Source organism: Tachyglossus aculeatus, chromosome 16, assembly GCF_015852505.1.
Source record: "Tachyglossus aculeatus isolate mTacAcu1 chromosome 16, mTacAcu1.pri, whole genome shotgun sequence".
NCBI lineage: Eukaryota > Metazoa > Chordata > Mammalia > Monotremata > Tachyglossidae > Tachyglossus > Tachyglossus aculeatus.
Genome location: NC_052081.1, coordinates 37,371,142 through 37,395,346, shown reverse-complemented (window position 1 = coordinate 37,395,346; position 24,205 = coordinate 37,371,142). Strand labels below are relative to the sequence as shown.

General features: G+C 47.8%; 2 protein-coding genes across 3 annotated transcripts in view; both read right to left on the bottom strand.

Annotated features, from left to right (window-relative positions):
- Positions 1-411: 411 nt before the first annotated feature.
- Positions 412-8,708, bottom strand: NPM3 (nucleophosmin/nucleoplasmin 3). Its single transcript, XM_038758289.1, has 6 exons — positions 8,582-8,708; positions 7,253-7,338; positions 2,947-3,066; positions 2,479-2,572; positions 1,125-1,253; positions 412-948 (listed from the first exon to the last, which is right to left on the bottom strand). The coding sequence occupies exons 1-5, from the start codon at positions 8,706-8,708 to the stop codon at positions 1,141-1,143; spliced, it is 540 nt and encodes a 179-aa protein (XP_038614217.1). The 3' UTR covers positions 412-948; positions 1,125-1,140.
- Positions 8,709-14,738: 6,030 nt separating this feature from the next.
- Positions 14,739-24,205, bottom strand: part of OGA (O-GlcNAcase) — a 33,522-nt gene continuing 24,055 nt past the window's right edge. For both annotated transcript variants that reach the window (XM_038758528.1, XM_038758529.1), the window contains exons 11-16: positions 22,928-23,013; positions 21,864-21,968; positions 20,720-20,805; positions 19,955-20,147; positions 17,910-18,069; positions 14,739-17,080 (exon numbers count right to left, since the gene is read on the bottom strand). In XM_038758528.1, the coding sequence (XP_038614456.1) occupies positions 16,944-17,080; positions 17,910-18,069; positions 19,955-20,147; positions 20,720-20,805; positions 21,864-21,968; positions 22,928-23,013 (767 nt within the window). In that variant the 3' untranslated portion in view covers positions 14,739-16,943. The remainder of the gene's footprint in view (positions 17,081-17,909; positions 18,070-19,954; positions 20,148-20,719; positions 20,806-21,863; positions 21,969-22,927; positions 23,014-24,205) is intronic.

Below are 24,205 nucleotides of genomic sequence, written 5' to 3'. Positions count from 1 at the left end.
TGGGGTAGATAACAATAATCAGATCAGAAAGTCTCTGTCCCACACTGGGCTCACCAAGTGGGAGGGAACAGGGAAATTCCCAGTTCACAGATGAGGAAACGAGGCTTTTTTTGTGATTTGCCAAAGGTCATACAAAAAGCCCCACAGTCCTGTGCCCCTTCCACTGAGTGTGGTCACGCCTCTTCTCTCAGACCCCCGTTCAGTCACCCAACCTAGCAGGTTGGGGCATAATTCGCATTCCTGGCTCACTCTGGGGGTCTAAGGATAGCCCTGGGATGGTCACCGACTCTCCCCTTCAACACCAGGCAGAAATCTTCAGGTGAGAGACACGTCAGAGGTTCAGCTCATAGAGGGTGAGCCCCAGAATCCCCTCCTTCCCCTAGCCCTTCAAGAAAGCATCCACACAGCTCCTACAATTGAAATAGTTTATTTTCAAATCTTTGTGTAAAAAGTGTTAGAAATACTGTATTTGGGGCTTTGAAACAATCCCCACTCAGACATGGGGGCAACCGTCGGCCTCCTCAGCCACCTCTCCACCACAGCCGAGCTACTATTCCCCAAATTCTCCTAAGAGTTGGGAAGGAGCCCCAACAGAGGTGGGCAGAGCCGGGCTTAGGAGCAAGGCAGAAGTTGAATGAGGTCGGCCAGGGTGGTGATTCCTTTCTCCCACCGCCTTGGCCTCTGCAGCCTCTTCTGGCAGTTGGGTGGGGAGGGCGGTCCCAGCCCCCCAGTTCCTCTTCATTCCAGCACCAGCCCCTCCTGGCCACCAAGATCCCCAAGTCCCAGAGGGTCACTGCGCCCTCCAATCCAATTGAGTGAAACCAATTATAATAAACACTGAAAAACCTGTCGAAAAAGGTCCTCAAGGAACCATGTCCCAACCCCGTAGACCTTCACAGCAGGATGGGGTGGGAGAGGAGAAACGCTTTAGGTGCAGAGACGCCAATCCTAGATAAACAAGAGACAGACGCAGAAGTGAGGTTCTGGCCCCTCTGAGTTTGAGGAGTCACAAGGAGAAGCAGAATTACCCAGCCCCCCAACACTCTCACCCTCGGTTGCCCCGTAGCAGCAACCCGAACCACAGAAAGGACTCACAGCTCTCTCCCTTCACCCCCTCTGCTCACCTTCTCAGGCCACTCATTACTGCCGCCCACGCTGCTTCTTGGCTGGCATGATGGGCAACAGGTCCTCCTCTTCCTCGCTTTCTTCCTCCTCCTCCTCCTCATCTGATGCGTCACTGCTCTGAACAGACACTGATGGGGCAGACGGACAGGGTCAGAACTGATGGCTGATAGGGGAGCCACGTAAGAGAAAAGCCCCTGGTTCAGACTAGCTTTCACCACTGGTCTCTGGCCAGGCTGGCTCTGCGACTGTCAGTGCCATGGGAGGAAACAAACAAAAAAAAAAGTAGTGTGGCCTAGTGGAAAGAGCACACGTCTGATAGTCTGAAGACCTGGATTCTTGTCCCAGCTCCATCTCGGGCAAGTCATTTCACTTTTCTGTGCCTCGGTTTCCTCATCTGGAAAACGGGGAATACTTGTTCTCCCTTCCCTGCCTGGACTGTGAGCCCCTCCTAGTACAGGGTCTGAATCCAACCCAATTATCTTGGATCTACCCCATCGTTTAGTTCAGTACTTGGCATATATTAAAAGTGCTCATCAGATAGCACAGTGATTATTACAGGGGTGGGAAGGCCCCTGCTTCCTGGCCCCCCCAAGCAGTGTGACTTCTCTCCTGGAGCCACGGCACGGCTCTCTGCTGCGACCTCAAGAGCCGGTATTGTCGTCCAGTACTGCGGTCAGGGCTGCTCCCTGCTGACCCAGCCACAAGTACTCAGCTCTGCTCCCCAGCTCCCAGGCCCTCCACAAAACACACCGGGGGCTGAGAGAGGTGAAAAGGAAAAGAGACAGGGTGGGAGAAAATGGCCGGGTGATCGGGAAGTTTGCCCACCTGCTCCAAACAATGGCATCTACTGAAGGCTTGCTGTGTGTGCAGCACTGTTCTAAGCATTTGAGAAGCAATGTGACCTAGCGGGAAGCGAGGACCTGGGTTCTAACGCTGGCTCTACCACTTGTCTGCTGTGTGACCTTGAGCAAGTCACTTCACTTTTCTGTGCCTCAGTTACCTAAGATGTAAAATGGGAATTAAAATTGTGACACTTATCTGGGATAGGGACTGCGTCCGACTCAATTTGCTTATATCCACTCCAGTGCTAAGAACAGTGTCTCGCATATAGTAAGTGCTTAACATATGCCACTTTATTATTATCACTGCTTCTCGTCTGTAAAATGGGGATGAATTACCTGCTCTGCCTCTTACTGTGAGCCCCATGCACAATCCCCACTCTCAGTAAACTTACACTCTGGCAGAGATACAAGGAGGTAGAACCTGTAAACCTTCCTGCCCACCCCACACTCCTCAGATGGGACAGGCGACACCCCCCAACCTCCATTCCTCCTCCCCCTGCCTGGTCCTCACCAATCTGGTGCCGCCCGGTGACGTGGACAGGGCCGGAGCCAGACTTCAGGCGGAAAGTCACAGGCGGCTGGAGCTGGAAGTCGTCCAAACTGAGCTGCGATTTGGGGGAAGAAGAGGAGGGAGATGTCACCCTTGCTGGCGATTCCTACGGAAACCCCGAGCCAAGCTTTCACTGAGGAAAACCAGCCCATATAGAAGCCCACAGCAGCTCTCCCACCAGGTGAGTCTGGTCGCCAGGGGCCCCGAGGGCAGTCAATCGTCCTTAGTGAGCGCTTACTGTGTGGACAGCACTGTACTCAGAGCTTGGGAGACTACAAAATAACAATAAACAGATATATTCCCCGCTCACAACAAGGGTAGAATCGAAGGTCTATCAGGCTAGTGCTGGCACGGCTTTGGACCACCTGAGCCCCCACCCCCCATTACCATGAGCTGCCAGTCCGTCCCCTACCCCCATCGTCCCCTTACCATGGGCTGGCATGATAGCTTCAAGTTGGCCACGGGCACTGCAATCTCCTTGTTGTTGTGGTTGCGAGCCACCACCTCCACCACGTTACACTCGTCCGTGGCACCTTCCACAAGGCACAGCTGGCGTAATCAGAAGGGAAAGGGCAATAAATGTTCACCAAGTCTGGTTGATCCATCCACCGCTCCCCACCAGAAACCCATCTGCAGCCAATCCTCTGGGCCCAGGGGGTCAAGCTGGCTTTTTGCTTTGTCTAAGTGGTATCTGCTAAGCGCTTACTATGTGCCAGGCACTATACTAAGCGCTGACTACAAGGTAGTCAGGTCGGACACAGTCCATCTCCCATATGGGGTTCCCAAGTATTACCCCAGTTTTGCAAATGAACTGAGGCACAGAAGTTAAGTGACTTGTCCAAGGACACAGACAAGTGGCGGAGTTGGCAGTAGAACCTGCTCCTTTTGAATCCTAGCTCCGTGCCCTACCCACTAGACCACACAGTTTCTCTAATAACTGCTAATCCCGAGGGCTGGGGGCCGTTTCTGGATTCTGCATGCAGTAGGTAAGTGCTGTCGATCACAACGGACACAGATCGGCCCCATGTTTCCCCATCAGCTCTTCCATCTGCCCTGGAAGCAGATCCCAGAAGCAGCATGGCCTAATGGAATAAGCACAGGATCATGTCTCTAACCAAAGAGTTTACTACAGTACCTGGCATGTAGTAAGCACTAAACGAATCACTATTATAATGGAGTACCAGGACACCTGGGCTCTAATTCAACTTTACAACTTGTCTGCTGTGTGGCCTCGCTCAAGTACTCAACTTCTTTGTGCTTCAGTTTACTCATCTGTAAAACGGGGATTAAATACTTGTTCGCCTTCCCTTTCAGGACGTATCTGATCTGCTCACCCTGTATTTCTTCTAGGGCTTGGTACACGGTGCCTAATACCGTTTGGTATTGGTAGTAGGAGTAATAACAGTAACTGTGGCATGGCCTAGTGGGATAAGCACAAGATCGTGTCTCTAACCAAAGAGTTTACTACAGTACCTGGCATGTAGTAAGCGCTAAACAAATATGACTATTAAAAATGGAGTACCAAGACATCTGGGCTCTAATTCAACTTTACCACTTGTCTGCTGTGTGGCCTCACTCAAGTACTATATACTTGATATAGTAAGAGAAGCAGCATGGCTCAGTGGAGAGAGCCCGGGCTTTGGAGTCAGAGGTCATGGGTTCAAATCCCGGCTCTGCCAATTGTCAGCTGCGTGACTCTGGGCAAGTCACTTGAGTTCTCTGGGCCTCAGTTACCTCACCTGTAAAATGGGGATTACAATTGTGAGCCCCCCGTGGGACAACCTGATTACCTTGTACCTCCCCAGTGCTCAGAACAGTGCTCTGCACATAGTAAGCGCTTAATAAATGCCATCATTATTATTATTATTACTCAACTTCTTTGTGCTTCAGTTTACTCATCTGTAAAACGGGGATTAAATACTTGTTCGCCTTCCCTTTTAGGACGCATCTGATCTGATCACCCAGTATTTCTTCTAGGGCTTCGTACACGGTGCCTAATACCATTTGGTATTGGTAGTAGGAGTAATAACAGTAACTATGGCATTCGTTAAGCGCTTATTACGCGCCAAGCACTGGGATAGATAAAAGGTCATTCAGTTATCGGTCAATTGTATTTACTAAGCCCTGTACTAGGTGCTTAGGAAAGTACAATATAATACAGACTCATTTCCCTGTCCACAACTAGTTTACAGTCTAGAGGGAGAGGCAGACTTTAAACAAATTACAGCCATGTCTGTGGGGCAGGAAACGGGGTAGGGAAAGACAAATAAAGGGAGCAAGTCAGAGCGATGGCGCCATGTGGGACAACCTAATTACCTTGTAGCTACTCCAGCGCTTAGAACAGTGCTTGGCACATAGTAAACGCTTAACAAATGCCATAATTATTATTATTCAATAGGGCTTTGAAGAAGAGGACTATCTTGTCGGGTTTGAGGAGGGAGGGCGTTCCAGGCCAGGGGTGGGATGAGGGTGAGAATCAGGGGGGCCCCCAAACGTGGCACAACTTAGACACACTTGCTGCCCACAACGAGGGCAGTCTAGGGCAGAATAGGAGGTCTATCAGGTTAGTGCTGGCGTGGGACCATCTGAGCAGCAGCCAACAGACCCCTTGTCCCCTGTACAGAAGTGTGGCTCAGTGGAAAGAGCACGGGCTCTGGAGTCAGAGGTCATGGGTTCAAATCCCGGCACCACCAGTTGTCAGCTGTGTGAATTTGGGCAAGTCACAACTTCTCTGTGCTTCAGTCACCTCACCTGTAAAAGACTGTGAGCCCCCCATGGGACAACCCGATTACCTTGTAACCTCCCCAGTGCTTAGGGCAGTGCTTTGCACGTAGTAAGTGCTTAATAAATGCCATTATTAGAGAAGCAGCGTGGCTCAATGGAAAGAGCACGGGCTTTGGAGTCAGAGGTCGTGGGTTCAAATCCCGGCTTTGCCAATTGTCAGCTGGGTGACTTTGGGCAAGTCACTTCACTTCTCTGGGCCTCAGTGACCTCATCTGGAAAATGGGGATTAAGACTGTGAGCCCCCCGTGGGACAACCGGATCACTTTGTAACCTCCCCAGCGCTTAGAACAGTGCTTTGCACATAGTAAGCGCTTAATAAATGCCATTATCATTATATGTTTATATGCATTTATTACTCTATTTGCTCTGCCAATTGTCAGCTGTGTGACTTTGGGCAAGTCACTTCACTTCTCAGGGCCTCAGTTCCCTCATCTGTAAAATGGGGTTGAAGACTGTGAGCCCCTGTGGGACAACCTGATCTCCTTGTAACTTCCCCAGTGCTTAGAACAGAGCTTTGCACATAGTAAGCACTTAATAAATGCCATTATTATTATGTTTTTATTCATTTATTACTCTACTTTACTTGTACATACTTATTCTATGTATTTTATTTTGTTAATGTTTGGTTTGTTCCCTGCCTCCCACTTCTAGACTGAGAGCCCGCTGTTGGGTAGGGACCGTCTCTAGATGTTGCCAACTTGGACTTCCGAAGCGCTTAGTCCAGTGCTCTACACACAGTAAGCCCTCCATAAATATGATTGATTGAATGAATGAATGAATGTCGCGTAGGGACCGTCTCTAGATGTTGCCAACTTGTACTTCCCAAGCGCTTAGTCCAGTGCTCTGCACACAGTAAGCACTCCATAAATACGAATGAAGGAATGAATGTTGGGTAGGGCCCTTCTCGATGTTGCCGACTTGTACTTCCCAAGTGCTTAGTCCAGCGCTCTGCACACAGTAAGCACTCCATTAATAGGACTGAATGAATGAATGAATGGATGAACGTTGGGTAGGGACCGTTTCTAGATGTTGCCAACTTGGACTTCCCAAGCACTTAACATAGTGCTCTGCACACAGTAAGTGCTCCATAAATACGATTGAGTGAATGAATGAATGTTGGGTAGGGACCATATCTAGATGTTGCCGACTTGTACTTCCTGAGCGCTTAGTCCAGTGCTGTGCACACAGTAAGCGCTCCATAAATACGACTGAATGAATGAATGAATGTTGGGAAGGGACCGTCTCTAAGATGTTGCCAACTTGGACTTCCCAAGCGCTTAGTCCAGTGCTGTGCACACAGTGAGTGCTCCATAAATACGACTGAATGAATGAATGTTGGGTAGGGACCGTCTCTAGATGATAATAATAATAATGATGGCATTTGTTATTACTCTATTTATTTATTTATTTATTTTACTTGTACATTTCTATCCTATTTATTTTATTTTGTTGGTATGTTTGGTTCTGTTCTCTGTCTCCCCCTTTTAGACTGTGAGCCCACTGTTGGGTAGGGACTGTCTCTATGTGTTGCCAATTTGTACTTCCCAAGCGCTTAGTACAGTGCTCTGCACATAGTAAGCGCTCAATAAATACGATTGATTGATTGATTAAGCACTTACTATGTGCAAAGCGCTGTTCTAAACGCTGGGGGGGGGGGGATACAAGGTGATCAAGTTGTCCCACATGGGGCTCACAGTCTTAACCCCCATTTTACGGATGAGGTCACTGAGGCTCAGAGGAGCGAAGCGACTTGCCCAAGATCACACCGCAGACATGCGGCGGAGCCGGGATTCGAACCCACGCCCTCTGGCCCCAGAGCCCGGGCTCTCTCCACCGAGCCCCGCTGCTTCTCTAGAGGCCGCCGACCTGTGTTTCCCGAGCGCTCGGTCCGGCGCTCTGCACACGGTGGGCGCTCAGTAAGTAGGACTGACCGAACGCGGAGTCCCCTCACCATGGTGAGCGCCAGGACGTGCTCCGCGTCGTCCTCCTCTTCCACCTTGAAGGTGAAGGACCTCGTGTCGCCGTTGAGCTCGCAGCCTGAAGGGAGGGAAGGAGGGAGGGAGGAATGGAGGGATGAGGAAGGGAGGGTGCTGTAGTAGCCTTCTCTCTGCACCAGCCTTCTCTCTGATCTCCCATCCTCGTGTCTCTCTCCACTTCAATCCGTACTTCGTGCTGCTGCCCGGATTATCTTTGTCCAGAAACGCTCTGGGCATATCACTCCCCTCCTCCAAAATCTCCAGTGGCTCCCAATCAATCTGCGCATCAGGCAGAAACTCCTCACCCTGGGCTTCCAGGCTGTCCATCCCCTGGCCCCCTCCTCCCTCCCCTCCCTTCTGTCCTTCTCCAGCCCAGCCCGCACCCTCCGCTCCTCTGCCACCGCTAATCTCCTCACCGTGCCTCGTTCTCGCCTGTCCCGCCATCAATCAATCAATCAATCGTATTTATTGAGCGCTTACCATGTGCAGGGCACTGTACTAAGCGCTGTACATCGACCCCCGGCCCACGTCCTCCCCCGGGCCCGGAATTCCCCCAATCCCTCTGCCCATCCGCCAAGTTAGCTCTCTTCCTCCCTTCAAGGTCCTGCTGAGAGCTCACCTCCTCCAGGAGGCCTTCCCAGGCTGAGCCCCCTCCTTCCTCTCCCTCTCCATCCCCCCCATCTTACCTCCTTCCCTTCCCCACAGCACCTGCATATATAATAATAATAATAATGTTGGCATTTGTTAAGCGCTTACTATGTGCAAAGCACTGTTCTAAGCGCTGGGGGGGTTACAAAGTGATCAGGTTGTCCCATGTGGGGTTCACAGTCTTAATCCCCATTTTACAGATGAGGTAACTGAGGCTCAGAGAAGTTAAGTGACTTGCCCAAGGTCACACAGCAGACATGTGGTGGAGTCGGGATTCGAACCCACGACCTCTGACTCCAAAGCCCGGGCTCTTTCCACTGAGCCACGCTGCTTCTCTATATATGTATACATATGTATACATATGTATACATATGTATGTATACATATATATATGTATACATGTTTGTACATATTTACCACTCTATTTACTTGTACCTATCTATTCTATTTATTTTATTTTGTTAGCATGTTTGGTTTTGTTCTCTGTCTCCCCCTTCTAGACTGTGAGCCCGCTGTTGGGTAGGGACCGTCTCTAGATGTTGCCAGCTTGGACTTCCCAAGCGCTTAGCACAGTGCTCTGCACACAGTAAGCGCTCCATAAATACGATTGATGATGATGACGATAGTAGCCGCCGGGCCCCCCCACGGTCCCTCACCGAAGACGAAGCTGTCCATGGTGACCGGCGCCGGGCCGCGCGTGCCGCCGCCGCTCCCCGCGGCCCGACACCGGGACTCGGAATCCAGGAACAGAGCGGCGGCGGCTGAGGCGGCTGAGGCGGCCATGCTGCCGGGGAACCACGAGCCAACCTCCGGCTCCTCCTCCTCCTCCTCCTCCTCCTCCTCCTCCGCGCAAGACCGACCGCCGGCGCCCGACGCGCCTTTTAAAGGGCCCGCGCCGACGCTTCCGGTCGCGCGCCGCTTCCGGCCACGCCTCTTAAAGGGACCGCGCCGACGCTTCCGGCCGCGCCTTTTAAAGGGCCCGCGCTACCGCGTCTGGCCGTTTAAAGACAGCTACTGAGAGCTCTTCTCCTCCAGGAGGCCTTCCCAGACTGAGCCCCTTCTTTCCTCTCCCCCTCCGCGCAGCACGCAAGACCGGCCGCCGGCGCCCGACGCGCCTTTTAAAGGGCCCGCGCCGCCGCGTCCGGTCGCGCCTTTTAAAGGGCCCGCGACACCGCTTCTGGCCCTTTAAAAGGCCCGCTCCGCCGCTTCCGGCCGCGCCTTTTAAAGGGCCCGCGCCACCGCTTCTGGCCCTTTAAAAGGCCCGCTCCGCCGCTTCCGACCGCGCCTTTTAAAGGGCCCGCGCTACCGCATCTGGCCTTTTAAAGAGAGCTACTGAGAGCTCACCTCCTCCAGGAGGCCTTCCCAGACTGAGCCCCTTCCCTCCTCTCCCCCTCGCCCCCCGCCGCGCAAGACGGGCCGCCGGCGCCCGACGCGCCTTTTAAAGGGCCCGCGCCGACGCTTCCGCCCGCGCCTTTTAAAGGGCCCGCGCCACCGCTTCTGGCCCTTTAAAAGGCCAGCTCCGCCGCTTCCGACCGCGCCTTTTAAAGGGCCCGCGCTACCGCGTCTGGCCTTTTAAAGAGAGCTACTGAGAACTCACAGCGTGGCTCAGTGGAAAGAGCCCGGGCTTTGGAGCCAGAGGTCATGGGTTCAAATCCCGGCTCCACCACTTGTCAGCTATGTGACTCTGGGCAAGTCACTTCACTTCTCTGGGCCTCAGTTCCCTCATCTGGAAAATGGGGATGAAGACTGTGAGCCCCCGTGGGACAACCTGATCACCTTGTAACCTCCCTAGCGCTTAGAACAGTGCTCTGCACATAGTAAGCGCTTAATAAATGCTATCATTATTATTATCATCTCCTCCAGGAGGCCTTCCCAGCCTGAGCCCCTTCCTTCCTCTCCCCCCGTCCATCCCCCCATCTTACCTCCTTCCCTTCCCCACAGCCCCTCTATATAGGTACACATGTTTGTGCATCGCCCCCCTCTCCATCCCCCCATCTTACCTCCTTCCCTTCCCCACAGCACCTGTATATATGTATACATGTTTGTGCATCGCCCCCCTCTCCATCCCCCCATCTTACCTCCTTCCCTTCCCCACAGCACCTGTATATATGCATATATGTTTGGACATCGCCCCCCTCTCCATCCCCCCATCTTACCTCCTTCCCTTCCCCACAGCACCTGTATATATGCATATATGTTTGGACATCGCCCCCCTCTCCATCCCTCCATCTTACCTCCTTCCCTTCCCCACAGCACCTGTATATATGTTTGTACATCGCCCCCCTCGTCATCCCCCCATCTTACCTCCTTCCCTTCCCCACAGCACCTGTATATATGTATATATGTTTGTACATCACCCCCCTCTTCATCCCCCATCTTACCTCCTTCCCTTCCCCACAGCACCTGTATAGATGTTTGTAAATATTTATTACTCTATTTACTTATTTTACGTGTACATATCTATTCTATTTATTTTATTTTGTTAGTATGTTTGGTTTTGTTCTCTGTCTCCCCCTTCTGGACTGTGAGCCCACTGTTGGGTAGGGACCGTCTCTATATGTTGCCAACTTGTACTTCCCAAGCGCTTAGTACAGTGCTCTGCACACAGTAAGCACTCAATACGATTGATTGATTGATTGATTCCCCACAGCACCTATATATATGTACATATCTTTGTACATATTTATTACTCTATCTTACTTGTACATATCTATTCTATTTCTTTTATTTTGTTAGTATGTTTCATTTTGTTCTCTGTCTCCCTCTTTTAGACTGGCCTTTTAAAGGGCCCGCGCCGCCGCTTCTTCCCGCAGGAAACGGCCCTTCGCCCCCACCCTCAGCCAGCCCTGGAAGGAATAATAATAGTAATAATAATAATAATAATAGTAGTTGTTAAGCACTATGTGTAAAGCACTGTTCTAAGTGCTGGGGAGGTTACAAGGTGATCAGGTTGTCCCACGGGAGGCTCACAGTCAATCAATCAATTGTATTTATTGAGCGCACTGTACTAAGCGCTTGGGACGTACAAGTTGGTAACATATAGAGACGGTCCCTACCCAACAGTGGGCTCAATCAATCGTATTTATTGAGCGCTTACTGTGTGCAGAGCACTGTACTAAGCGCTTGGGAAGTCCAAGTTGGCAACATCTAGAGACGGTCCCTACCCAACAGTGGGCTCACAGTCTAGAAGGGGGAGACAGAGAACAAAACAAAACATATTAACAAAATAAAATAAATAGAATAGATATGTACAAGTAAACTAGAGTAATAAATCTGTACAAACATATATACATATATACAGGTGCTGTGGGGAAGGGAAGGAGGTAAGGCAGGGGGGATGGAGAAAGATGCCAAGTACAAGTTGGCAACATATAGAGACGGTCCCTACCCAACAGTGGGCTCACAGTCTAGAAGGGGGAGTCAGAGAACAAAACCAAATATATTAACAAAATAAAATAAATAGAATAGATATGTACAAGTAAAATAAATAGAGTAATAAACATGTACAAACATATATACATATATACAGGTGCCGTGGGGAAGGGAAGGAGGTAAGGCGGGGGGGATGGAGAGGGGGAGGAGGGGGCTCAGTCTGGGAAGGCCTCCTGGAGGAGGGGAGCTCTCAGTAGGGCCTTGAAGGGACTCAGTAGTCTTAATCCCCATTTTACAGATGAGGTAACCGAGGCACAGAGAAGTTAAGTGACTTGCCCAAAGTCACACAGCTGACAGTTGGCAGAGCTGGGATATGAACCCACGACCTCTGACTCCCAAGCCCGTGCTCTTTCCCCTGAGCCACGAATAATAATAATAATAACAATCGTGGTGTTCAATAAGCGCTTATTGTATGTCACTCCATCAGTTAATCGTGTTTATTGAGCAATTAGTTGTGTGCAGAGCCCTGTAATAATAATAATAATAATGATGATAGCATTTGTTAAGCGCTTACTATGTGCCAAGCACTGTTCTAAGCGCTGGGGAGGATACAAGGTGATCTGGTTGTCCCACGTGGGGCTCACAGTCTTAATCCCCATTTTACAGATGAGGTAACTGTGGCGCAGAGAAGTTAAGTGACTTGCCCAAAGTCACACAGCTGACAATTGGCGGAGTGGGAATTTGAACCCATGACCCATGAACCAAGCGCTTGGGAGAGTACAATGTAACAGACACATTCCCTGCCCACAACGTGTTTACAGTCCACTGAGTTTAAAATCCCCATTTTACAGGTGAGGTAAATGAGGCCCAGAGAAGTGGGTGACTTGCCCAAACTCACACAGCTGAGAGGCGGTAAGAAATCATGACCTCTGACTCCAAAGCCCATGCTCTCTCCACTGAGCACGCTGATTCATTCATTCACTCATTCAATCGTATTTATTGAGCACTTACTGTGTGCAGAACACTGTACTAAGCGCTTGGGAAGTACAAGTTGGCAACATATAGAGACGGTCCCTACCCAACAATGGGTTCACACTCTAGAAGAGTTGTGCCATGTGGGACCTCACTACCTTGCATCTACCCCAATGCTTAGAACAGTCCTTGGCACATAGTAAGTGCTTAACAAATACCAGTCTTCTTCTTATGATTAATAAGTGATATTAAATCTCCATTTTACAGATGAAGGAACTGAGGCACAGGGAAGCAGACTGAGACAGGGGTGCCTGTTACTGGCCATTTCACCCCTCCTGGTCCTGCCCTCGCCCTGCTTTCATAATTATGTCACCCTCAAGTTCTCTGCTTTCCATATCCCAGGCCCAATAAACACTTAGAGCCAGGAATAATTTTCCTAGGCAGCTGTTCCCAGTTCTAAGTTATTAGATCCTTCTGCTAAAGGAAAATAAAAAAATCCCACATCTCACTGCTTCCGCACCCCAGTCGGGAGACGGAGCCATAGTAATCTGGGCATCCCTCGCTGGGCCCTGGCAACATCGCACTTTTCTCCAGGACTAGATAGATGATCCAAAACTCAAAACCCTCCATCTCAGGGCACAGGTAGTTTGTGGCCAGGGTTCAATCGTCTTGAAGGGGAGGGGGCCTGCAGAACTCATTAGTACTGGGGGATGGGAGGAAAGGGAAAAGAGCTTAAGGATAAGGACCGTCTCAGGAGGAGGGGACTCAAGCCTGTAGGTAAATAGAAAGGCAAAAATCACCTCCAACTTTAAAGCAACAGCATCAGAGGAAGAGAGATTAAAAGCAGAGCAGCGGGAGAAAGGGAATGTTTTTAGCTGATGTTGGTAAAATGACAGCAGAGAGTCAATGGAGCTGAGAGAGACAGGATCTCCGCCAGATGGTAGGGACAGAGGAGGGGAGTCTTTTGAACTTCTTGGGTTAGTCAGAAAAAGAATATATTTTTTATATGTTTTTCAAATCACAGGTCATCTCCCAGGCAGTATTTCAACCCAAACGGTCCTGCCTGACACTACGTCCTGACTGACCCAGACGTGACATTTCCTCCTTCTCCATTACCCGGGACGCCCTCAGCTCAAGAGGCCCCAAGGCACACAGGAATGGGTCTGGCTAGTCGCCTCTTTCCTGTGTTGGCCCAATGGCCATCGGCTCAGAGGCTTGAACCAGGGAGACCCTCACGGCCTGGATGTCTGAGGTCCTTATCCTTGTTGTGTCCTCCCATTTTCAGTCCCCTTTTAGAGTGGCACGATTCAATCACTCAATGGCATTTATTGAGAAATGACTGTGTGCCGACCACTGTACAATATAGCGAGCGCTTTGTACAGTGTTCTGCACCCAGGCAGTCAGGGAACCTTAGCAGTCACCAGGTAAGCCACAGTCAAAAGATTTGGTAAGTTCTTACAATTCTTCCTGCCTCCAGACAGGACCATCCCTGGTCCATCCTAGAATCATGGCTTTAAAGGCTCCTGGAGGAGATTCCTGCGCCTCCACCATGTTCCTTCTCCCACAGTAAAACAACCCAGAGAGAAATAACAGGCCATCACCACCCGGAGCTCTTTTGTCCAAGAGCTTTTGCTTTGCGAGTTGCAATTGGGGAGGGGAATAAACACCATTTCTGCACCCCAGCTCAGGTGACCCCCACCCCCATAATGCCATCCGAAGCAGTCCGCCAAGACGCTGCCATTTTTCAACTTCTGCCAGAGGAGCTCAGCAAACAGGAAAACTCAGCAGCAGCCCGCCCTCCCCACCAGCCTCTCTCCTCCTGTCGGGGCCAATAACCCTCCAGTTTTTAAGGCTGAGAAACAAAAGCCCGTGTACCATTTCACTAGCTCCCCCTCAGCTCTAGCACAGCTGCCGAGTCAAGCAGCAAAGCAGCATCTCTGCTGCTCCGGGAGATTACTGAAGTCAGTCTGATGCCAACAGGCTAGATCAGGGCAGCGGAGATGAGACTCTGCTAGACTCCGGCTTGGGAATCTCGGGCTGACAACTCCACCCAAGGCTGGGGACTTCCTCAGCGGCTCTAACTCACTCTAATAATAATAATTGTGGTTTTTGTTAAGTGCTTACTATGCGCCAAGCTCTGGTCTAAGCACTGGGGTAGTTACAAGGTAATCAGGTTGGATAGAGTCCCTGTGGAGCTCAGCGACAGCTAAAAACGTTCACCTGAGTTTAGTGCTGAAAAATGTAAAGTTTCCCCTTTTCAAGAGAGAAGTGTCCAAAGATTAGAAAAACAGAGCTCCACTGCCCTTCAAGTAGAACTTGGTGTTGTCCAGAAAGTCCACCTACCAGAAAAATGGAGGTTTCTGGAAGATGTCTTTGGAATTCCCTCCAAACTCATGGTAACCCAGACACACAATCCACAACTTTCTCCGGTAGACTTAGATGAGATTTGAACAGTCAGCACGCAAAGAGTCATTTCTCAAATTTTATTTTACTTCTTGCAGGGTCTTCAAATACAGTTTTACAGTTTATTTTTCTGCTACAGGTAACTCAGATAATCTAAAAACAGATTAATGCGAGTGGCATTCCAACCATAATGAAAATTCATAACCATGAAAGATGTCAATAGATCACTTTACAATCCTAGAGTGGATGGTATTGGCCTGAACATTTCATTGTTTCTTGCAGTTAGCATCTAGTACAAGAATGAGTTTAAAGGAAAAGTGCTGTGGCCATTTTTAAAAGCCAATGGAAAAGGCCACCAACAAGCTACTCTGTAATGGTATGAACCAGATGTAGTAGAAGGATGACTAGCATTTAGGTAGATGCTTTATCTGTTTCCCCAGATAAAACAAGATAGGTTTCTACTAGTCTCTATGCTAAGCCATAATAACCTGAGTACCTTTCAGCTCAGATTTACAGAGGATCTGGTAAATCTTCCTGTCGCCCAGGAAAAGGGCAACTACCCTTTTGTTAAAGGGTCCCACTCTGAAAAATCACATCACCTCCCTTTCTGTTTCGGGAGCAGCTCTTGAAGGCGAAGCTTTTATCTCACCATTCCACCAGCAGAGCTGGCATCAAACGGGTGGGGGTAGAAGATCTTTAAGCCATAGGCTTGAAGTCCCTCAAAGCTCATCCAAACGCAGTTGCAAAAAAGAAAAACGCTTTCAGCTTGTTCTTTTCCCCCTTGCTCCCTCCATCCTCTACCCACTCACCAAAAGGCAAACAGGGGACGCAAAAAGGTAAGAAGAGCAGGGTACCAAGAAATAGCCCCTGGCTACTTACACCTTGGGGCACACAAGGCTTTTGGTGGAAAAACTCATCCTGCACAGAGTTCACTTGCCTGCTTCTCTCTCTCATCATCTAAAATCTCGTCGTGAGGGCTTCACATTAGAGTCATATGTGTGAAGCTTTCCAGGCTTTTGATTATAATAGAAATCGGGTGACCTGGAGATAGCTGATAAATTCTGCTCATTATGGGATTGCTTTCAAAAACATAACCTGGTACAAACATGCAGGAATTGAAGACTGATTTAAAACTCAAACCAGTATGAAGAGATTGCAAAAATCAGGACAACCGCTCTGAGGGTAGATTCTGTTCATGGCCCAGTCCTTTAAACCTAACTGCCCAGGGTCAGGTGTCAAGACAGATTCTACATTGAATGGTTTGGCTTGATTTGATTTCCAGGGCAGCCGTGACTGCACTCACCTTGCAACAGATCGGTCCCCTTTACAGAAGTCACTAACTCTGACCCAAAATGGCCGTATGAACCACGGGTAAGAAACAAACCGAAGAATTAAAAAAACAAACCAAAAAAACCCCACATGAGAGCCCAAAACAAAAGGAAAGAAACTCCATTCTCTATTACGGTTCTACATTATTCAAAGTGCCATCTTGGACCAATACCGTTTCACTTTCCGGGAAGGGGGAGTTACCAAAAAACAGTTAACACAAAGTTAAATCAGCATACAGCTACATTATATACAGAGGAATTTACAAGCTTGTCATTTTGTGGCTTTTGCCACAGACAACTGCACATTTGTCCCTACAAAGCACGACATGCCTAAACCAAGAGTCAATACAAGTGACAACTGGTCATGGCTCCACAAACAAGCAATGATTGCCAATAACAGAAGTGTCACTACTCGTCTTAAGTTGCTGATTGACATCACAAGTATCCTGGAAACTCCATTCGGAAGGATCCGAGTCCCACTAAACCCCTTCCGTTTCCCGCCCCGGTCACCTAAGGGAGATGGAGGCCGCCCCCACCCCTTTCCAGGGATGAGGAGGATGAAGGAAGTGGCTTCAGTAGGACGGCGTGTGAAAAAGGACACCCCACACAACACCAGGATGCAGATGCATTGCTCACCCCAGCAGTGGTGGGAACCCCTCTCCCACGGCCCCAGGCAAGATGTCCTGGCACTTGTACCCCAGACCGGGAGAAGAGTGCCACATTTCTCTTACTCAAACGGGATTTCCAGTGGTACTACTATCTTCGTCCAACCAGTGAAGACGTCTGAATGGATGATGGATGAGGTTTCACAGAGTCCTCCTTAACCCCGACCCCAGCCGCTTGGGCTGACCGCTGCCTCCTTCGAGGCTTGGACCATACGAAGACCCCAACCACCACCCACCCGGCAGGAGACTTTAAGGACAGTTCGTGTCGTTCAGGCCCGTCACAGGCTCCTGCCGAGGATAACCACATCCTTTGGAAATCCTTCCATTTTAGCTATTTCGAAACAACCTAACTTGCTGTAAAACTCCAGGATCCTTTTGTCATCTGGTCTCACTTCACAGAAAGCCCCCCGTGAGCCTGAAAAACGGGGGGGGGGAGAACGGACAAAAACATGTAAAGGAGTATGTCAGCAGAGGAAAAAACTTTGTTCTGCACACAGTAAGCACTCAGTAAATACTGCTGAATGAATGAAAAGCCGGGTTTTAGCCAGTCGTATTTACTGAGCGCTTACGTGTGTGGAGCACTGTACTAAGCGCTTGGTAGAGTACAATATAAAAATATAAGAAACAGTCCCTGTCCACAATGAGTTTACAGTCTAAAGGACTTGAAGTCTCAATCACGTGACCCTGTAGTTTTAACCCTTCTCCAGAAAGGGAAGTGGAAAAAATGAAAACGCCCCACCAAGACTAAACTAAATGCTGTGGATACTGAAGACCCCTGCATTTTTTCGTCTTCACTTTAAAATAGGTTCAGCCATTCCCCATCAAGTTTTCAACTACCTAATTTAAACTATCTTGAGGCTGAACCCGCCCCCTCAACACTTAACTCTCCCTTATTGGCCCTTAATACAGGAAAGCAAGTTCCAGGATTGTATGTCTTGGCAAGAATGAATAGGAGCAAAAAACAAGAACAACAAAAAACCAAACAAACAAAATAACCCCCCCAAAAAACATGGTGCCAGCTTCCCTTTTGAATTTGGCAGAAATTCCCAGAGGGTAATAACATAAGAACATCCCTGGGAACGAAACAGTATTTGGTGAGCACCATGTTTACTAGTTATGGAGGCAATTATTCAGTCCACAATTCAGTCCACGACCTCTCTACCCTCAAGAAGAGGTTTGTAAAATTCAGCAAAGCCCTAGAATCCCAACTCTGTTTCTCCACCCTCCTTCCCTCCTCCACTCACCATTAGCTTTGAGAGAAGAAAGAAGACACGCCATCATACTTTTGGCCACGCTTGGATCTGTTACTTTTTTGTGAATGTCCATCTTTATTAGAGAAGGGAAGTTGGCAAGGAAAGTCTCTGGTAGCACCTCCTGTTCTTCGTGGAAACTCAACATTATTTTCTGGGAATGAAAGAAAACAGTCGTAGTCAGTTCAGAATTTCTCCATGCACTATCCTGAGGCCGACTGCTTAATAAAAGCCCGTGCCAACTGAGAAATGAAGGGAAGGAGGATGATGACAAGATCAAATTTTCCTTTTATAGCACTCATAGCAGTGACCTGACCACTCAATTTTCAAAACACCCAAAGTCCCACAAATCCATTCAACAAATTGCAAATGAAATACCAGTCATTTTAAGCAGGAGAGGCGTGTGTTCCGCTCACAAAATGACAGTGCCTCAAGTGGGAAAGGAGGCCATTCAAAACTAACACTTGTCATTGAAAGAGAACAACCCATTTGACCAGGAGCTGGGAAAGTGGGTACACAACTAAACGACCAGGAATTTTTCATTCTGGGAGAGGAGAGGAAGGGCAAAGTGGAAGAAAAGTGGAAGGGGAAATAAAAAAAGCCATCCCACCAAAAAAAAAACCCAAATCACAAAATGAATTTCCTATGAAGGACAAGAATAGTTAGAATTGTCTCATTTGCTCAGAGGTCAAAACAATCTCAAAGGTAAATCAGGAAAATAATATTTATCCATAAGGGGAAAAGACACCGGCATGGAGAGGCAGAATGAGGAATAAAGGAAGTCTTAAAAGGAAAGATCCCTGCCTGCAAACAGATGGCCTCTGAGAAGCCTGAGCCCCTCATGCTATGCTCCATTCCCTAGTCATATCAAGTTAAGCTTCCAAAATTTGAAAGAAAAAAAAAAAGGGAAATCACCACCGAAGCAAATGGGCAAAGAAAAATGAAATATTTTGGTCACGAGAATTGTGGGCAGGAAATCTACCTGTTAACTCTGTTGGGCTGTACTCTCCCAAGCCCTTAGCACAGTGCTCTGCACATAGTAATAACTCCAATACCATTGAAGCAGCATGGCATACTGGATGGAGTTCTGGCCCGGGAGTCCGAAAGTGAAGAGGTCTAATCCGCCACTTATCTGCTGTGTGACCTTGGGCAAGGGCAGCGTGGCGTAGTGGATACAGCACGGGCCAAAAAGTCAAAATATCAGGGGGTTCTAATCCCAGCTCCACCCCGTCTGCTGTGTGACCTTCGGCATGTCATAACTTCTGTGCCTCAGTTCCCTCATCTGTAAAATGGGAATTAAGACTGTGTGCCCTACTTGGGACAGGTACCGTGTCCAGCCCGGTTAGCTTGTATCTATCCGAGTGCTTAGAATAGCATCTGGCACATGGTAAGCGTGTAATAAATACCATCATTATTATTCTCTGTGCCTCAGTTACCTCATCTGTAAAATGGGGGTTAAGACCGTGAGCCCTATGCAGGACAGGGACTGTGTCCAACCCAATTTGCTCGTACCCACCCCAGTGCTTTGTACAGTGCCTGGCACATAGTAAGCGCTTAAATACCACAATTATTATTACTGAATGACTGAGATTTCAGACTCTATAACCTGACTCTAGTGTCCCTGAATGATTTCAAATCCTGTCCAATAAAAAGTGGTCTTCAATGACTGACATGGTTTGACCCATCTACTGCCATATTTACCAAGCCACAAAACAGTCTGAAGGGGGAAGACAGAGGGAGAAATCATACCACCTCAGGTCAAATCCTGGCTGGGGGTAGGAAGGACGTTGTGAGCAGGGAATGTGTCTGTTGATTGTTACATTGTACTCTCCCAAGTGCTTAATACAGTGATCTGCATACAGTAAGTGCTCGATAAATACGATTAAATGAATGGACTGCCTACAAATAAGAAAATCAAAATGTCCTGAATATAAGAATATGTCCAGAATATAAGAACTAAGAAATGTCCAACTGCTTTTCCAAATACATCTTTAATATTCATTTCACATGATAGAATTCTAATCATATAGAGCACTAACCTCTGCTTCAGAGAGCTCTTTGTCACCATTGGGTTTGGTGTATTTTTCCTGCATGAAGGGAATCCAGGAAATTTTACATTTTTTAATAAAGGGAGTAACATCCACAGTCCCCAGAGCATAGCCACAGATGCCATCCTCATCTTCAAGTACAAAGCAGTAATCCAGGCTGAGAGAGAGCAGGCCTCCCACTAACCTGTATTAGAGGAGAAAGACACAAAGCTGAGTGTGCAAGATAAGTATTATTAAAAGCTTCAGATGTCATCTAGGCCAGCTCACAGGCAACTCCAAAGAACCACTACTTAAAAGAAAAAAAACCCACTGATGAATGTAGTGGCCTGGGGAGACCTGCAAGTTCATGTACTGCTATCACTGAGCCTATAACACACTAGGTTTTTAAGGGATTTCTTTGGAAGTAGACGTATGAGCAATGCCTTAAAATATCTGCTCTTAAAATGAGCAGTGATCTTAAAAATGTACTAGTGACAGAAAGGCTAACAAAAATGCCAGCTGATATTATCTCGTTTCACTTACAAGACACACTGGAATATCATTCAAAAGCCCAACGCACAAAGGGGAGTGATATTTCAACAATAAAAAATACAACAGCTGCACTGCTTCAAGTTTAATGTCTTCATGATAAATTAATGACCTATTTTTCCCCTCAATGCCTCCACTCCACTTGTCCCCCTCCCCACCGAAACCCAAGGAAGAGTTTGGTTAAAAAACGCTCAATCCCAATTCTATTAGAGCACGATCATTACATACTTGTCTCCGATAAGGTCAGGCTGACTCTGAAAAGGAAGACCAACTCCATCATCGTACATTTCTCTGCAAATCTTGTAGACAGAAGCCTGAGAAAACAAACCAGTTAGGTGGTCAAGACAGATGAAACGAGAACCTACCAAAAATATGGCTATCCACTTTTTTATGGTATTTGTTAAGCACGTACTATGTGTCTTATACTGTTCTAAGCACTGAGGTGTGTACAAGTTAATTAGGTTGGACACAGTCCCTCTCCCACATGGGGCTCACAGTGTACGGAGGGAGTCCAGAACTGAGGCACAGAGAAGTTAAGTGACTTGCCCAAGGTCCCACAGCAAGCAATTGGCAGGGCTGGGATCAGAATCCAGGTCCTCTGACTCCCAGGGCCCTGCTGTTTCCACTTGGGTCACGCTACTCCACTTGGACTGTATCGGGCTTAAGGCAGATTGGGGCTCGCATCTCAGAAATCCAATCAAACGAGAATCCCACAACGGAAAGTGCTACTAGTTAAGCCAATGGACAATTTCGGCTTTGATAAGATACCTGTAAACGATTCATTCACCTTGTGGGTTAACTGCTTAGAAATAAGTAGGGGCACCAAAAACTGAAGACATTTCTTAAATAACTAGTGCCTCTCCATTTCCCTGCGAAGTTTAATGCTCATCACTTCAAAATAAGGCACCCCCCAAAATTTTAAATCTGCTTTTGTCTTAAGTAGGAAGGTGATTCTACCTGAAGTTATCCCGCCTAATTTTGCATTTTTTCGATTATCTATTACAGTGCCTCCCAACAGAACAATGCCGATACTTTTCCATTTTAAACTGCTTTTTCCAACCAAATCAAAAATTAAAAGGCCATTAATATGTATGAAAGAGGAAACTGGCCCTTCAGAGATTACACATGGATTGGATCCTCTGCTCCAGGAATTAGCGGCCTTGCCTTCCATCTGACGCTCAATCCCAACAAAGTCACTACAGTTCCTATCTCTGTACACCATGACCCTTCAAAACCCTTCCTCTAGAAGACGAGAGAGGATCATTTCAAAGATCTGCTACGGGCTGAGAAGCTTCCCAGTTGAAATGTCAAAAGGAAAAACCAGTGCATAAACCAGGGCACCAAGCAGACATGATTTTCAGGAGATAGTTACCTCATCTTTAGGAAAGTACGGCCTGATAGTATAAACTTTGGAGGTAGGAGTCAGTGGGGGGGGTTGAAAAAAGAGATCATTTGCCCCATCGATTGGCAGCAAACGCTGTGAAAAGAAAAAAAGAACAACGAGCTCAGTGCTTGGAAGGTGTCAAATTTATTTCAGGGGTGTGCACTGCAGATTACCAAATTAATATTAACTGGCTACTGCAGGCAGACCTAAAGAAGAGGAGTTTCGATATGCTTTACTAAAGCAAAGACCACTTTGCTGGCTTTTTTTCTGAACAGAAATTAGCTGAATAATCTGAGTTAAATACGAAACTGCAGTGGCATAGTAATGGATTTAAGTTTATGATAAATCTATCCCAATTTTAATCTACTTTTTACCAATCACATCTAGACCATCTCTGTACTAACAGATGGCAGAAAAAGATAATGTCAGGAGGAGAGGTTTGGTCTGAAGAGGGTTAACTGTCCAGAGGAGACACTTTTATCCCAAAAGCAATGCGCTTCAAATTGCTGTGCGCAGCAGAGCACCTGTTGGAGGGAGAAAAGTACAGCACCTGAAAAATCCATGAACAAATCCACAAGCCGAATAAACTATTTGTTTTCCTTCAGATATTGTTTTCCAGGTCAAAGCATTCCAGGTCAACACGTGGCAACTTTTCAAGAATGGAAAGGGGAGAAGACTAATCCTCCCCGGCCCCCCCAAATTGGTTTGCCTAGACATCTCTTTTGCTCATGGAATTTCCATCGGCAGACAAGCATGCGCGCATTGTGCATTGCGGGCGCAGATTAAAATGCGGTGCGACCTGCAAAGAAACAATGTGAAATGTACAACTAAAGCCGCTGCGCTTCGCGGGCGCGTGGGAATTGCCAGCATCTCCTTGGGAAATTACTGCGAAGAGGGAGGAAAATTTGATTTAAAACCCAGCTCTAGAACTAAATTGGATTTTGGACCAGAAAGCCTTCGGCAGACCAATCCTTCCAGCCACCTGATGCGCAACAAAAGGTTTCTCATAAAACAAAGAAAATGTCAATTCAGTTGTGAATTCATATTGATACCTGGAACTCTCCTGCTAGACCACCTCTAAAGGCCCAGGGTTCTTGGTCTCCAATTAAGAACTGTGCTGAAGATTGACTACGACACCCTGTTGAGATCAGATCCAAGCGGAGAATGTTACGAGAAAGGGGATTTCCTGGGGGAAGGGGGAGGGGAGAGGGGAGGGACTCAAACGTCCAACAAACTGACAGACACTTTGTGGAAAAAAACCTTTCTAACAGTGATAATCCAGGGGGGTTGGGGGTGGGGAGAAAGAGTAGCAGAGCTGTGATAACACTTCTTATTTTTTAATAAGAATTGCGAACTGCAGATTTTGGTGCCCATTCCCCCACAAGGTATTATTACGGTAGCAGAAAAAATGAGAAAAAGCATCTTTCAGATGCCAGATTCTGCTCTTTCCAAGTACCCTGAGAAGAACACAAAGTGTTAAGATTTGTCAGGGACAGGTTTAGAGATTCCCTAGGTATAACTACCACCTAACCTCTCCAGAAGTTGTGAGAAGTACTCACAACCATCAACTGCCTTCTCAGATTTCAGCAGATGGGTGGGTACATAAAGTCCATTATCACAGCCCTATGAAGGAGTTGGACCTGTCTGAAGTCACATTTCAGATCATTGTGGGGAGGGGGAAAAAGGGAGAAAAGGGGGTTAAATCTTGTCAGAAAACTAAATTCAGCAGCCGAAAGAGGAAGGTTTTGATTTATTAAAACAGCTGAGGCTAATGCCCAGGAGGGTGGAGGGGGGAAGGTGGCCTTCATCTTTGGTTAAAATAAATTTCAGATGTGGCCGGTTAGTGTGCCAGAGATTGGCAGAATCTGGAAGTCACCGATATCTTATTCAAACTGGGCTTCCAGATTGTCCAAATTAAGTTTTTTTAGGGGAAAAGAGTCAGATGGTGAGACAGTGGCATCCTGATACATTCTGCCGATTCTTCAGGGCAGAAAATTAAACTGTGCCACACACATATACTGAACTCGCAAAGGCCTGATAGCTAGCTTTTGGGAGTCAGACTCTGCATTACATCTGCTCCACAGGCCTCTGAATTGGCTCTGCAGCTAGTTAAGCCCTCGGAAAAATTTTAAGGGAAAAGGCAGGCAAGTTTTTCAGAGATTGGACTATGACTGGTTGATTGCCTAGCTTTCTGACAAGATAAGCAGCGCAAAGGTTCTTTTCCAATTGAAGACAGCACTCTACTTCCTGTTCAAGTTAACAATCTCATCAGTTTAAATGTAACGTGCTAGTCAGACAGTCCCAAAGCAAACCGAGTCTCTGGCATACTG

Coding starts and splice junctions, on each gene's coding strand:
- NPM3 (XM_038758289.1), bottom strand. CDS start 8,708: ATGGCCGCCTCAGCCGCCTCAGCCGCCGCCGCTCTGTTCCTGGATTCC. Junction 2,573..2,946: donor AGCTATCATGCCAGCCCATG/GTAAGGGGACGA, acceptor CCCAAATCGCAG/CTCAGTTTGGACGACTTCCA. Junction 1,254..2,478: donor CACCGGGCGGCACCAGATTG/GTGAGGACCAGG, acceptor CTGCCCCATCAG/TGTCTGTTCAGAGCAGTGAC.